General features: G+C 35.0%; 1 protein-coding gene across 1 annotated transcript in view; it reads right to left on the minus strand.

Annotated features, from left to right (window-relative positions):
• Positions 1-17025, minus strand: part of CAP (Cbl-associated protein) — a 379584-nt gene that overhangs the window by 216016 nt on the left and 146543 nt on the right. Inside the window, exons 2-4 of the mRNA XM_076626276.1 lie at positions 14131-14282; positions 9151-9227; positions 8528-8602 (exon numbers count right to left, since the gene is read on the minus strand). Coding sequence (XP_076482391.1) covers positions 8528-8602; positions 9151-9227; positions 14131-14282 — 304 coding nt within the window. The remainder of the gene's footprint in view (positions 1-8527; positions 8603-9150; positions 9228-14130; positions 14283-17025) is intronic.

The following is a 17025-nucleotide window of genomic DNA, read 5'->3' on the forward strand; positions in this document are numbered from 1 at the left end:
GTGACAAAAATCTACAGTGAGATCCGTTATAACGTACCACACGCGTACCGAGCTAAAATTCAAAGTCGATTTTCTCGAAAACAAAGCCTCGAACGAAAAATTTTTATTCTATATTTTCGACTTCTTTTTTCGCGTAAAATCACTCCCTTTCCGCTTGTACCACCAACCACCCTGTATATATGTACTATTATGTATTTTTTATTATAACTTTATGTTAACTTAAACTTGAATAAATATTTTATCTAAGACCTGTTTCTTGTCAGTGAACATTTATTTAATATTAATTATTGTATAAAGAAGTTGAAGGGATCGTTGGATGCGTGTTATGTTAAACCACAGCGTTCAGTTTCTCAATATTTTATTTTTACACCCAAGTGTCAGTGTTCTGTACTCGTCGAAGGCTCTACGTTATTTAAGTTGCTCTGTTTGTACTTTCTCGTGAAAAACTTTGTGCACTTTGGGAGTACTTTTAATTAGCTACCACTAAGGAAAGAATTAGCTAATCAATATTTGCTTTCGACCGCGCGCCAAATCACGCTACCCGCGCTGTGTACTTTTAACAGGATTTTGTTTGTTTGTTTTTGTTTTTAGATACGATTTGGTAAGAGTAGTGTTACCGGAGGGAAGTTGACAACGTAACGGGATTTCTCTCGAGCCCCAAAGTTGTGACAGCAGATCGTGGCCACCTGGTCTTGTATTGTGGACGCTTTGCAAAAACCTAGGATGTTGTTGCTAGCGACACAAGCAATTTAAAAATTCGAGTACATTAAAGAAACGATACATTAAGGAGAGTTATTGGAAGCTAATTGGCTTGCTCAAAAGTAGCTTTAGTATTTTCGTATCATAAACCGTGCTAGCCGTTTGCAAATACTTCTTTTGTTTATGCAACTAGTCGCTGCAAAGTTATTTCAAGTAATAAGTTTAAAGAATTTATCGATTGTTAGAAAAGAAAAAATAAAGAAAAGGTGTAGTGACATATCTTGATAGTACTCTACAAAATTTTCATCAATTTGAGTACAAGAATGTATTCATTATTAACAAAATTTATTATGAACATTACAATTCTCAATATTTGTTCTTTTTAAAATTTTTGAAATTATTCATTTTCAAGATAAATTCATTTAGAGATTAAAATGGAACGTACTCTACCTGTTACTTTAATTTATGAAATAGGTAAATGATTTTTTCCTTGTACGTTTATCTTGTGTGTATATATACTTTATACACACATGCATGATAAACATACAAAGAAACATATATATGAATTGTTTTTTATAATCATCATACATAATCATAGTAATAATGAGTATATATCATACTCAACGATTTATAACCATAGATCGTGTGCTTTGTTAAACATCGCGTGTCGCAATGCTTAATTAACCGACAGGTATATTCTACTATCTAAACAATCAGCTCAAAATCATATTTCTGTTAACCCTATCGACATTAATTATATATTCGTTCAATCATGTATGGTAATTGTACGAGAAACTGAGAACGAGTTGAACAATGGCTGCAACAAATTTAAAGATTATTTTACACACACGTTTTTCCATGTAAATATACTCAAAACATTTCCAGCATGATGATTTTATAGCTAAAGTGGGTTAGATAAATGGTAATTTATTTTCAAAAATTCCATTAATATCGAACTAATTTTATGATCTTTTGCAGAACAAAAATGAATTCGATAATTGCCAGCTAATTACACAATAACATAGTTTGAAGTTGCAATGCAAGCAAATGGTACACGCATAAACTTCCCTTAAATCATAAAATATCGAATGAGCGAAAAAAAATCTGCATTCCTTTAAACTGACACTGTGGCAGTTACGTCACTGCCATCACGTCCTTGTCAGAAACTAGAAAAGCCTCTTTTCGCCAAACTTTCTCTTCCCCGTACATTCTTAAACTTATTCGTCCTCTGCTTGCTTTCTCAGGATTTGATAGGATTTCTCAGGATTTCAATATCCAGTTTCTCCTTCGTGTTCTTTCTCTACTGTTTCTCTATCGTTTCTTATTTGTGCTCTTTTTCCTTCTATATTATATCGTTTATTCTGTATTTAATCACTATACGAGAATTTCTACATTTTTGAAATATACTTTTACCGTTACAATGTTTTGAGCGAGCTTATTTACTTGTTGTATGCTATCTCGTCTTTCTGTTTTCTTCAGTTCAGCGACCTGGAGCGGTAGGACGATAGTTGTCCAAAGGATGTTTTATCTTAATTCTTCTTACCTATTGGAATTCCTGAAAACAGTCTGAGACAGTAGGATTTGGATAGTTCTAAAGCTTTGTACAATAGCAACTTCCTCTACTGACTTAAGCTCGAGGGCCTTTTTCATATTATCTCTTCTTACGCACCACTGAACGTTTAGTATTTTTCTCGCTGCTCTGAACTTAGGTGGGATAGCTGCCGCAGTCCACAATACAATTCCATAGTGGCTTAATCATGGCTTTGTACAATAATGTACGAGATTTAAGGTTAAATTCTGATGTTCCTTTGAGCAGCCACCAGAATTTAACCAGTGTACCATTTGCTTTTTGTCTGATTCTATGTATATGCTGTTTCCATGTGAGGTCGATGATGATTTCCAACATTTGTTATAATTTCTTAACCTGTGATCTGTTCTAGAGTAGGTAAATATGATGTCATCAACGAAGGTAAGAATATTACACTATATTTTTTTACATGGATTTGATGTGTATATTAAAATTGATGTTGAAACAAGTGAGTCGTAGTACTGCCTCGAGACACGTTGGATATGTATTCGCCCATTTCGGTAATTTCCTTTAGAATTTTAACGAAGAAACCAGGCAGTTGATCAAAATTGATGAGATGTCTGCTGTCAATTTTTCTTTTAGATTTTCGATGAATTTATCATGTGGTATTTTATTGAAAGCTTTCTCCATATCTAAGAATATTCAGTTGTAGCATTTTTGTCTTGGAAGACCTTTAGCACTTTCATCGCTAGTTTTCGAACTTGCGCTATCATTCCGTGATGCTTTTTGAAACCCAATTGGATATGATTTTCTGATATTTGCGTGTACTGTTCTTCCGACGAATTTAGACACGATTGGGTGAAGTATGATTAATTTGTAATTTATTGGTATGGCGAAAGGTTCTCCTGGTTTGGGAATTAGCATTATTCGAACACATCTTCAGGGTGTAGGGAAGTATCCCTCCGCAGTATTGAGCTGAACAGTATTGTTATAAATCTGATTGCTTTAGTTGATAGATGTTACAACAAGGTCCTTGAAATTAAATTCTAACCTGATGATCTCTTAGCATTTATTGGTTTAATAATTCTTTTGTTACCAAAATACTTAAAAGGGAGGATGAAGTGGAAGGGCAGAAAAATGTTAACAAGATTCAGATGTGGAAACGAGACCAAAGCAAAGAAATACTGGAAGAAATACAGGCTATGTAAAAGGAAAGAAGAAGACCTGAGACACGTAATAGAACAATGTGAAATAACGGGAGGATCAAGGGACATAGGAAAAACGCTAAACGAGACTGGAGAAGGTTTAACAGAACTGAAAGCAATAATAGAGAATAGAAGGGCAAACGACAGGAAGGAAGCACAGCAAGGAGGCTAAGGACCAAAGTTGCAATAGTTTTTAGTCATTAGTTGTTAATTTGTAGTTTCTAGTTTTAGTTTTTAGAGATAGAATAATTAAGGGAATGCAATAGAATAGAGTGGAAAAGAGGGGATGTAAACATATAAGAAGAGAAACAGACATAGGAGATGCAAAACCGAAAGTTCGTCCAAAGCTGAAAGGCACGGACTAAGAAATAATAAATAAAAATGTATAATCTCTTTTCTTTTTTTTTTTTATTATGATAGCCGATATGTCTCTAATTTTGCCTGTCATCGTTTGTATAACGTATATCTGGAATCTTGGTATTTTAAAATATGATCTGTCTGCCTCTGCGTCTCTTGCAATAGGCAAATGTCGATATCATGGATGATTAAGAATATTTGAAGTTCTTCCATTTAGGTTTGTGATTCATCATAATTCTACGCCACTAGTTTGAATCTATTCATCGTGGGAGATGATTTTAGTTAATAACTGCATGAACGTACTGAATCGATTTATCATTTATTTCACGAATGAGGCTATCTTATCTGTTGGCTTCTGAATCGCGATATGCATGTCATTAAAGTTGTTATTTTGTTCCGGAAAAGTTTCTTCGGCTAAATTCTGTGTTCTCGATGTATCTTTAGAATTGGTATTTGTTATGTCTGCAAATGTTCCCCTATTATTTCTTCATCTTGTTTATTTATTTATTCGCGAAAAATCAAGTTATCTTGACCTTTCTGGTATTGTTTTTCTAACTAGATTTTCCCTCATCTGGCTACCTTTATATCTGATTGGCTGTGCTCAACTATAATTGACGCATACCGATTTACTTAATCTGTACGTACTTGAACAATTTTTGGATGGATATGCACGAAAACATTTTCTGCATTTGTATTCAGGTTATAATAACTGTGCGTGCGCGCACGCGTGTGTGTATGTGTGCCCATGTGTTGGCATCTGGAACACTGCGTAAGATATTGGTTGTCTAGATAGTTCCACTTGCATCATTGCGTGTGCAACTTTAGTAATAAGAAAGATTGAACTGAAGCAAGTTCTATTGTAAATATGGGAAACTGTTGGGTAGATGATACATTTACACTGTACATGTGAATGTGTGTGTAAGCGTTAGAGGGCGTCCAGGCTTAGTGGAGACTCACGAAAGTTAAGCAGCAGCGGTCACGGAGCGGTCTAGGATGGGTGACCGCTCCGTGAGGCGTTGACGAAAGAAGGAAGGAGGCGCACCGAAGCCATTTTTCTGGGACCATCCAAGGAGCACGAGGCAGGCAGAAGCCCCCGGGACACAGGACTACCCTGGGAAAACACCGATGGATCTGATATTTCTTATAGTCGGGTGGCGGCTGGCCGGTGCCCGCGACACTAGCCAGTTCACCGATCCGGTGCGGAAATTTCGGAGAAGTTGGTGGCCCCCACGGAAGAGTCCTGTGAGCATCCCGACGGATCTGATATTCTCTCATAGACGGATGGCAGCTGGCGGTGTCCGCGGCACCTGCCAGTGCGCCGATCCGGTGCGGAGAATTTTCGGAGAAGTTAGTGGGCCCCACGCCTGCCAGGACCACGTCGAACCAGGAAGAGGCGTCAGGGGACGGGGTCCCAGGATGACGCAGCAGGAGCGAGGCGCTGGGGGGCGTGGTTCCCCCCCAGCGGTCCAAAGAAGAGAAGGACGCCTCCCTTCGACAAAGAAGGAGAGGTAGACGCCCGGGGGCAACCGGAGTAATTCGGGAGAGATCCCGGGTGCATCTCGACTCAGGCGTCAGGACAGGCCACCGTGGAGGTTTTAGCCGGTAAGAATCCGGCACTACCCAGCGCCCTCTCCCCGGAGGGGCGCGGGTGCCTATGAAGGTTTCCTCCACGAAAAAAAAAAAAAAAAAAAAAAAAAAGGCTTAGTGGAGACAAAAGACTGTTGCCAGATGTTAGAAGAATCTGGAAGAGTCGGTTGAGAACAAGCGTGCGTGCAAGAAGGTTGTCGAGGTCTTCAGAGTGTAAGATATATTGTATAGCTGTTGTGTGTAAAATAAACTAAACGATTTGTATTTCCGAATCCTTTCTTTACCTTAACAGAAACAGTTTAGTTGTTCTTTTCCTGATTACATTGCTTATGTATAAGATTGCATATCCCTGTTGCTCTAACTCTTGCACTCTGTGGAGATCCTTAATAATTAGCTTTGTTACGTCCGGTGACTCTTTACGTTCGAGGCGGCCACCAGCTGTGCACGTAGAATTAAGCGGATCGCGATAAACCTAAGTAACTGTCATAAAACGAGGCTTCTTGATTTGCCGTTAAGGCCGTCAATTGGCATAAAAAATCTTCGAATCAAGAGCTTCCTTATGGTTATTGCTTCATCGAGTAAAAATTAGGGAAACGTGGGTGTTCCACCCGCAAGCGACCAATGGTAAAGCGATCACCACCGAGCGAGAATTTTCCTTTGCGACAGCATCGTCACCGAACTTTGCTGGTTCATCGTCTTTGGAACAGTCAACGTCTCTTTACCGGGTTTTTACCCTTCAATCAGTCACCTACTTTACTTATACCTTACGCACCAGCGTAACTAGCTTCTCTACAAAGTTGTTGGAATTCTATAATATCTTTGAACTGTTAATCAAGTATTCTACTCGTTAAATCACCTCTATTATCCTAATCGAAATAGGGGATCGATCAGTTCGTGGCGTCGATTGTAACGAGAATTTATGACTCCCGTTGACGCGCTTCCTCGCGATTGCGTTTCTCCGTGAAACAGCCTTAAAACAGCCTTATAGCTCCCTTTTGCAAGGTTGGAACGTGTAGTAGCTCTTGCATCTTTTCTTTTGAAAATACTGATTATATTGCAGTACGATATGTATCAGGATAAAGTGTCTGAATTTTGATTTGGTTTCCAATGGTTTTTAATGTATACGAGACCTTCATCACTCGTGTTAATAAATCCGTTAACGATGATACATGATCGTCTATGAAGACAGGTGGGAGGAGTTTGTTTTTGTTAGCAACTGTTTGAATATTCTTTCCTGAGGCACATTTGCAAGAAATTCTCCTGTCCTGAGATATTCTGTAATACTTCAAATCTATCTGCAGTTGTGAACTTATCGTTTATTAACCGTTTTATAGTTGATGTTTTTCCCAACGTCTCATACGTTGATATTATTTCTGTTTGGAGTGAGCGTAAATTTTTCGTGGTTGCAGATAAAGGTAGAAATCGTTTGACTAGAATTCTTTTTCTCGATGTTTCTGTATCTGTTGTTACATCCTGATCGCCTTCTTCATTCTTGCTAGACATGTTGACATCGTTGTCTTTTGCGTTATATTTTATGTCTTCCATTTAGTTGTTTAGATCTTTAATTCTTCTTTCCTGTCTCAATTATTTTAAATTCTATCCACAGTTTCTAATTAGCCCCAACTTTTGACGCTTTCGAATTGCAAGGCTCGGCTGAGGCCATGTGAATATTGAATGTATCGAACTCCCCATTTCCGTAACGATTCCTCTATTATTTTCAATACAAATATTCGCGTTCTTTTCGCAGTACGTCCGTTGCGTATGATGGCGGAAACAAAATTTTTATATACCTCTCCCACGCAATAACGCGATAAGAAAATTTTCCGGCCCGGGACCAGTCGTTAACACGTTGAGTGCTATGGGGGCCACCGGTGACCGGCACTCAACTTGACCGTGGCGCTGTGAGGCACACCAAGATTAGTAGAAATACATAATTTGAACAAATGTCGATAGTTATAAATTTGTCATTATTACCATCGTTACTACAATGGTGTGACGAAATTAATGCAGTATAAAACATGTAAAAATAGTTTTATTTATACTTGAAATATAGTTCTATTACGTGCGTCCCCCACTTGTGGCTGTCGAACATGGGAAAACCCTGCTTTTTCTGTGTTTTACTTTAATGAACAATAACCCTAATGGCAATTAATGGCCCTAATGGTTTGATGGCAATTAGAGGTCTTGACAGAATAAGTATGACCGAAGGATGGATTATGGTTTATGGTAGGTCCCGGGACGTAACAACATAGAACAATTATTTAGCAGCGCGAACAAATAATATGAGATATTTGATGCAAAAATTAAGTGAATCGAGCGAAATTGCACTGCAGCGCCATGGGGGTCACCGGTGACCTCAGCGAGATTATACACCGTAACATATCTCTTGTAGATAATATTTCAACATTACATGTATCGCATAATAAAAAATTCATCGCCGCGCCACGGCTAAACCTTGTAGAACTGGCGTGGCATTCAACGTGTTAGCCGTAACACATTGAAAAAACAGGGTGGAAAAATGGCGAACAGCGCGATAGCGCTTGTTTTAATCGTTTGCGAGGAGAAGCAAGCGGCGCAATAGCGCTCGTCATATTTGTTACTTTATGAAATGCGTACTATTAGTTTATAAATATTTCAAGTTTTGTTCAATAAAAATCATTGAGAAGATAACAATGAAATATTGTACCAAATACCGTCAGTCGCTCGTAGCTTTCAAATGTACTGGGACTTTTCGACACAAAATTTAAATAGCGCGATCGCGCTGCTTGAGACTCAAGCGGCTGTACCATCGCGCCATGTCGCGCCGCGCATTAATTTATTGTTAAAACTTTCATTTGTTAATAAGTCAAGTGCGGAACTGAATCGACCGGATCTTACCCACACCCAAAACACTACTCAAAAATTTTCATTATTTATGAAAATTTTGAATTTTAGATACGATTGTAAAAAGTTTCCAGTTATCTGAATATAAACATTTGAAGACAGGTGTAAAAATATAAAAGTGTAGATGAAATTTTCAATAGGCACTATGTGTAATACGTATTTTTATATTTGCGCGTTTATTATTCAAAAGGCCGAATATTCTCAATGTAAAAGTGAAAAGCTTGTAATTGTGTATAAAAAATGGCATAACAATATGAAAAATACTTACTTGTTTCGTTCTTCTTTGTATCAGTCGTTATAATCTGAGTATTCGATGTAGTCGTAGTTTTCGTTGTCGTTGTTTCTGTAACGAAATAAATCCAACATATTATGTATGTTAAATTTGTTATTTATAAAGAAAATACTTTGCATTTAAGATAGTACACTTAAATTTACCCATTTATATTTATCAATACTTAAATATACATATAAGTGTATTTCTTATGCACACATTCAATTTAATTGTAAAATTTATTTTAATATCGAGGACAGTGATGTACAGGGTGGTTGGTAACTGGTGGTACAAGCGGAAAGGGGGCGATTCTACGCGAAAAAAGAAGTCGAAAATATAGAATAAAAATTTTTCGTTCGAGGCTTTGTTTTCGAGAAAATCGACTTTGAATTTTCGCTCGGTACGCGTGCACTTTATCGCGTCTCGTTATAACGGATCTCACTGTAAATCGTTGTCTCGATGGAAAAATTAAAAAAAAAATTTTATTCTATATTTTCGACTTTTTTTTCGCGTAGAATCACCCCCTTTCCGCTTGTACCGCCAGTTACCAACCACCCTGTATATGTTAGTTCAATATTGTAATTGTAATGATCATTATATGAAAAATTAGAGACACTTACTGCTGAGAATTTCACTAGTAGTATTTTCTTGTAAACTGCTTCTATAAATTCGTCGTTTTGGAGAGCCAATATTTTCCCTGCAAAAGAAGATATATAATTTTTATGCGATTTACATTATTCTAAAGCTTTTATCTCGATTTAAATATGACAATGCAGTTTTAATATATTTATATGTCAGAGATGAAAGGAAAGCCGAAGCCTTTCCTTGGAAATTTTGGGAACATCCTCTAGTACCTTAGCCTAGATTTTATTATAGTTGTAATTGCTTAAGATTTGTAATAAGCGAGATTGGGTTCGAGGTGACAATCGGTCGCTGAACGTAGCCACGGTCACGGGATGGATGTTTTATCTAACGGAGGTCTGGAGTGGTTGTATGTGTTTTCCGAGAAATGTGGTTGTGGCGGCATGCGGCCTCGAGAGCGGGCCGAGCCACGTGTGATGTTGCCTCGGAGGTGCCGATGCAATGGGACATACATTGTATTAGTAATCAAAACTCCAGGCAGAAACTGCCTAGCAACGGCGTTTGGAACTTTCTCGATGCTTCCAACGAGTGTGCCTAGCAACGGCGTTTGGAACCTTCTCGATGCTTCCAAACGGGTATAGAAAACAAAATGCAATCGTACAGGGAGAAAAATCTCCACGAGGCTGGCATTCTTGCGATTGCCTTGGAGAGTGATACATCGAGCATTTTCGAGGATCGCATTTGCGTCTAAGTTAGTTTCGCTTAGTAAGGAGTTATCCCGGTGACCGTGGATTCGTTTGAACTCAAACATTGCTAATAGTATTATTTAATTTAATTATTCGTAGATCGTATTATTCATTAGGCTTAGTGTTTGCTAGACTTATTATTAGTTGTACTTATTATTTCTTAAGCTTAGTGATAGACCTGTATATACGTGTAAATAAAATCTCGGCTTTGTGAAACGATGGCTAGTCCACATGAAGAGTCGTCGCGCGCCCAAAATTCGAATCGTGATCCGACATATATATGTCGGAGATGAAAAGATATCGGGGCCTCTGTTTTGGAATTTTTGGAAACACCCCCAATACTTTAGTCTAGACCTTTCATTATAGCGGTACTTGAATAATAAAGCCCAGAAGTAGTTGTTTATGATTTAATCCGATTATGTGTGCCCGAGAATTATGACAATAGGCTTGGGCTGGAAGTGACACAACTGGTCGCTGAACGTAGCCACGGTCACGGGAGGGACGTGTACCTAACAGAGGCATGGAGTAATTATATAGCTCTCCTTAAAAACAAAGATTGACCCGAGGGGTACAGAGAGGTACAGAGCAGAGTACATAAGTGCAGTTCCACTTGGACTGAGATTCAGTCAGATAAGTTCTACTTGTACTGTGGACAAGTACGTTGAGTCACACCAGAATCGTGAATTCATTGTCATCGACATCTCGATCATCCAATCGCTGTTATTACTTGTTACACTCTGTAATAATCACATTTGTATCAGTAAATATCATCTATAGTACATAACAACGATGGCAAATTCACGCGAAGATTCATTATACGCCCCTAACGCTAATGAATACCCGACAAATATAATTTAAACGATTCTTAATCAATAATTTTAACTGCAATTTTTAATCAATAATGCGGATCATAATACGAATGCCATATGAAAAGTGGTATAATGTGCTACTCCCAGTTCATTATTATGTGCATTAAAAAACAAAAAAAAAAAAAAGATTAAAGAACTCCCTTCCACTATCGGACAATTTGGTGTCTTATTTTTTGTTCTCAAATAATTTGAAAAAAGGCGACTCTTTATCGATGAATATCTTTGAAATCGCTTATCAAATAAATATATAACTATCGTAATATAAATTCTAAGTGTAAATTTAGTGTTCCTATGCCATTATTTCGGCAATTAAGATGCAAAATTCTCAACAGTTTCATTTAGAAATAGCAGTTTCACTTAAAAGTAATGAATCCACGGCTCAACTGTGAGCGATATTCTATAATGGTACAGACCGGCAAAACAGTTGATACAAGTAAAAACGGGAAATTGCTCGTTACAGTTCGAATATATGCAACACATGTAGCCATATTTTCACGTAAGCGCATATAATTTCTATGCGAAATTGACCCATGTGTATTTACAAGACACGCTTGAATTCGAAAAAGTAACGGATTCTTTTGAATTTAATAAGTTTAATGATTTAAGTTATTTGGCAATTAAACGTATTGAAAAATGTCGGTCGGTCATTTGGTCAGGTACGTTTATTGAACAAATGCTCACGAGGCCAATAAAGTACAGAATTAACAAGTCGTGACATAACAAAGAGCTATTTATGTAAATAGACTTTGTCCATGTTTGTTGTAACAGAAGTCATAGATGCGAGAAAAAATTTTGTGATTTATCGTGTTCGATTTCCGAGCAATATGCAGACACCATAAAAATATCCGTAAACACTGCGAGTTCGAAAAAATTATTCGAGCTTTTTAAAATGTATAATCCATTCCTTGTAATAAATAGAATCCTTTGTGTCAGTATCTACTTTAGAAATTTAAATAATAAGACATGTCTTATATGACGTCCATTTGTTAACTAGGTACATATATGACACTGAAAAATCATTTATTAATAGTAAATAAGAGATAAAAAATCAAAAATCAAAAAATCAAACAGTTTGGGCTTAGATATAATTTTTAAAAGAGTTGATTATAGTACTTGCTAATATGGTTGCTGAGATAATGTAAGTTCCAGCAATTTCAAAGTGCAAATTCAATTTCAGGTGCCACCACATATACCAGAACTTTATAACTTTTATTAAAGCGCACAATCGATTAGTTCGAGAATTTAAGAACAGTTAATCCAATTCTTCCCCTACACTTTATGAAATTTTCAGCTTTTAATACTATTTAGAGTTACGGTGACTTCTTGAAAAAAGAAACTGCTTTTGTAAATTCGTAAAAGTATAGCAGTTATTAATTGGTCTTTATACCAATTCGCTGCGATAAAAATTAAAAGGGTTATTCCATTTTTTAGAGGTTTTAGACGGTTTAATTTGAGTAAATCACTTCAAAATATCGAACCACTTTGCGCAAAAAAGTTACTCTGTACAATTTTCCCCGATTTAAAGTCTAATTCGACTGGATTACCAGGCAGCTCAGCGGTGTGGAATGCTAACATTGCCCGGGCAAAGCAGACTCTGCACACCATGCGGATTTCGCTCGTAGCACATAGATACGTAGCACATATATGTATACATATACGTATAGACAGGATGAGTTACGTAAGAGTTGAAGTTGAAATATTTTTGATACTAGTAATTACATTGAAAAAGGCTTCAGATAAAAGTTGAATGATTACAAAGGAAGCATATTCTGATACGATTAGCTATTTCTATAGGTAAACGTGTAAATAAATAAAGACGTGTAATATCTGAAGGTCAACTTTGTTTCTTTAATAGAATCATATATTTTTCAATACTTTGATCGATGCAGTTCGAGATTCTCTATAAAAAATTATTAATTTATTTATATCGAAAAGTTATTAGTTTAGTGGATAGCTTAATTTTTCTTTGTAAAACTTACGAAGGACAAGGAAAGCAAATACAGAAGTCTTTACGTCTTTTCTTGTCTTTTGTATGTTAAATTTGACAAATTAAAGTTAATATATCTGTTAAACTATTGTTACGCCATGCGGCTTGCCATAGATCATATTCTTAACTGTCGGTCGCGGCACTATAATGTCGCGGACGGATCGTCGCGGCTGCCCGGCAAACAAACATTGTAGTGGCAAGCGCATGGTTCATTAAGCAGAGCGACCTCCAGAAACGTCGATTCGTGGCCGTTATTTTATCTGGCGTAAACGAATGTGGCGTGATCCGAACGTAGTGGGGGTCGCCTTCCAGAAAAAACCAACAAATCGAAGGGCGGGCAGAACGTTTCGAGAAGCCAAACAGTCAATACATATCTTATATCGCGCATTACGTAGTTACATTTCTTTTGTTGTTCCATTTATATCTTTCTAGTTAATAAGTTGTTGAAATAAACGTTAATTTATTAGTGTTAACACAGTGCTATATTCATTGAACCACCTCTGTTATCCTAAACGAAACAGGGGAACGACTATTTCGCAGCGTCGATTAACATGATCGTAGCGAGAATTTACAACTCTCGTTGACGTGCTATCTCGCGATCACGTCTCTCCGCGAACGGTCGTAACAACTATAGTTAAAATATATCTTTCCGACATAAATAGATTAATACTTTTCTTTATAAGAAGTGCCGAGATGGTTCGATTAGTGCATTAAAAAATATATAGTTTCATTTAAAAAATGAAGTTGGCCATAAAATCTTCCTCATTACTTAACCCATAAAAAAATAAATTGCACTGTATGATATCCTTTTTTGAACCAAACAACTTTTGTTAAAACATCCTTTTGATAATTTTAATGCCTCGCGAGATTTCATCGTTTCCAGTTAAACAAAACAGTCTACATATTGCACGTAGCAAAATATGAATATAAAATAATTACTTTTATTACTTTTATTATTATTGTTTGGTTATATTGTAGTTTAGGCTCAGAGTATATCGCGAGAAGGTTGTTGCATTCTTCTTCTCAGTTTCTTGCATTATATTAGAGTCTTACATCGAGTTCTTAATTCCTATATGGATTAAAATACTAATAAATAATATAAATATGAGATATAAATATAAAACATAGTTGATATTTGAATCCTGCCGTGGTCTTTGAATCATTTTTGAATTAACACATTTTTTTTTTTTGTTCGCACATTTCTTAGGTTCCTAGAAGGATATGAAAGAATCGTTGAAATTTTATTTGAATTTGTTGTTAAAGTTTATTTAAAGATATTATAGATCGTTTTTCTAAATAAATCCCCTCATTGAAACAATAAGAGCTACTGCACTGTCATTTCAGGACTTACAATTAATATATTTATAAAATGTAATTCGTTAACAAATATCGGAAGAATAACACAAAACGACTTACTGATTTAAACCGAGTTTCAAGTGTTCTCCAGCGTTTCGTAAGAGTGCATGTGCTTCGCTGTTCGTTAAATCCCGGGTAGTTCTTCCATTTATGCTACTAATCAAATCACCCTCTCTCACCCCCTGTTGAGCCGCTTTGCTGCCTGGATTAACCTGTAACGAAAATTCATATTTGTACCTTAATTAGATAAATAACATTTGTGAACCGCGTTTCATGTACTTCAATTTGCTTATTAATTTAAATAAGCGTAATATGAAATTCAGACGCTTTTCCTTTTTCTTGGAAAAAGATTATAAAACACTGTTCACGTTAAACAATTTGTGCGATTAGATTTTGTAATAGCATTATGTTGTATTTCACAACTATTCGCAATATTAGATCAAGGAGAAGTTCATCTATCTTTTGTGCCAAAAATAAATTCAAATTGAAGTTCTTGTAACATTTCACAAAAATTATAACAGTGATAATATCGTTAAAAAATATCTATATATTTATCACGTAATACTGGATGTTAACGAAATTTAAATTCAAAAGCACTATCGAAAATTTCGATTCGAAATTAGATTTTTATCGACAGAAGATTTTGATATAGGTATTTTCAAATTTTAGTCAACTCATAATTTCAGAATATTATATGTGATAAAGTTTCGGAAATGGAAAGTAAAATAAAAATTGTAAAATTTTGAAAAAATGTTTCGCAATAATTAATACAGAAAGTAATGTATACGTGAAGTTTTACAAAACAGAGATAAATTTTTTATGATGTTAGCTGATATAACAGTGTAATTGTGTGTGGGCGGGAGGGTCATAATTGTCAACCCCCCCCCCCCCCATAGTCAAGATATCGCTACAGATATTTATTATACAGAAATTGATGAATCCCATTCCCAACTGGTGAGGGTCCTTTTTGGAATGTCATTTAACCATAATTAAAGGTGATATTTTTACATGTGTAGAAATGATTTTGTCAATATGAACGCTATTGTTAAAATAAATAATAAATGTACGTGTTACCTATCAAATTGGCATCCAAACTGTATATAAAATTGATCAGTACAAGTTTAGCTGGTAGTTGAAAATGCGAAATTATTTATTATGAAAGTCAGATAACTTCATGTGCTATATTCTCTCAATTGACTAGTGAAGTTCTTCCATTTTGAATGACGTAGAAGTAGTTATTCATTTGTTTTAGAGGTTATGGGTGTCATGCATAAATATCGAAGATATCGTTTTTTGAAAGTAAAACTCTACTTTTATTATGAAAAATTAATTGGTTTAACTAGCGAAAGTGAAATTGTTTATCAATGGATAACTTCGTGTTAACATAAGACAGTGATATAGGTTATTAATGTAACTGATAATTCTATATTTCGAATTAGTTCTAAGGTTGATATTATTTTATATTTTAGAAACACAGCCTATTCATATAAATAAATGAAACGTCTTATTAGAATCGAAACATACAAGGAAAATAGATGTTAACTAAAGTGAAAAGAAAAAAGAATTATAGAAACAAATACATCATCAGACGAGAATGACATTTTAAGCGACACTAGCTTGAGGTTTATGATGCAAAATAATAATGAGAAAAATATCTCAAAAGAAAATTATTTAAGATTTTCATTACCTTTATTATTATTGTACTGTATTGTATTTATGTATTCATAATACATTAATTCAGCAGCAACTCCATTCATTGTTCATAAAAACACACTCTTTCTCTGTATTTGTACAAAAATCATTGTACAATAAATTTAGATGTTTTAAAAGTCTATAAAATAGAACCAAACTTCTGTTTATATTTTTTAATTATATAACACGCAAAATTTTAAATATCATTATCGAAGAAAATGGAGTTGCCTCATCATATCCTCATAATAAACGGTTCAATTGACAAACGCTTTCATGATGTATTAGGTTGCTCCAAAAGTTTCTTTCGTTTTATAAGGAAATAATGGATGCACAACATTTTTTTGTTTTATATTATTTTATTGAATTACTTATGATCCATTTTGTAAAACAAAAATTGTGCAGCTATTATTCCCTTATAAAACGAAACAAACTTTTGGAACAACCTAATACATAGAAGATTAGTAATAAGTATATTATCTCATAGCGTAGAAGTGCAGACTTCAAATATTTTCCATTAGCGAGTTAACATGTCACGGTCGACCAACAAATTAATCAATCGTTCATTGTGCTAATATTTAAAATTAAATTTATAATATTTATGCTGTTCTGTTAACATATACATAGTTATACATTTTATGGTATTATGGTTTTGTTTTAAGATTAATTTAATATTAATTTAAGAAATTTTCAGTTTTAATGTTAAAAAGTCAATAATGATAATATTATCCATTACATCAATAACATTATCTAAAAATAAAATACTCGGTACTCTGTTTAACAATATTGAAAATATATAGAAAACCTAAACTCAAAAGATTGAAAAATACGATGTTTTGAACGCTGTATCTATCTGAACATAATCATAAAGTGACAGCTTTAAGTAACAAAATTCTTTCATTGACCATAAATGAGTAACTTAAGTCGGAAATCTAGTAAAACTTATTACTAATATCAGTAATAATAAAATACATATTACTTATGATATCGATTTACGGTATAAACCTTCACAGCCTAAACAAACGTCAAATACTGACAATGACTCCCGAAAATATTTGAATATTTACGATCGAAAACTTTTAGAGAGAGATAGAAAAACTTTTTAGATAGATAGATAGATTTTTAATCAGATACATAAAATTTTCCGAAATTTTATTGAACGTATAATAGTTAGAAAATATTTATTGCAAACGTATGTATATTTCATCAAAGTGACAAAAATATTCGATACAATGCGAATAATCGTGTTAAACGTATAATTTAATG

Source organism: Bombus vancouverensis, chromosome 18, assembly GCF_051014615.1.
Source record: "Bombus vancouverensis nearcticus chromosome 18, iyBomVanc1_principal, whole genome shotgun sequence".
Lineage (NCBI taxonomy): Eukaryota > Metazoa > Arthropoda > Insecta > Hymenoptera > Apidae > Bombus > Bombus vancouverensis.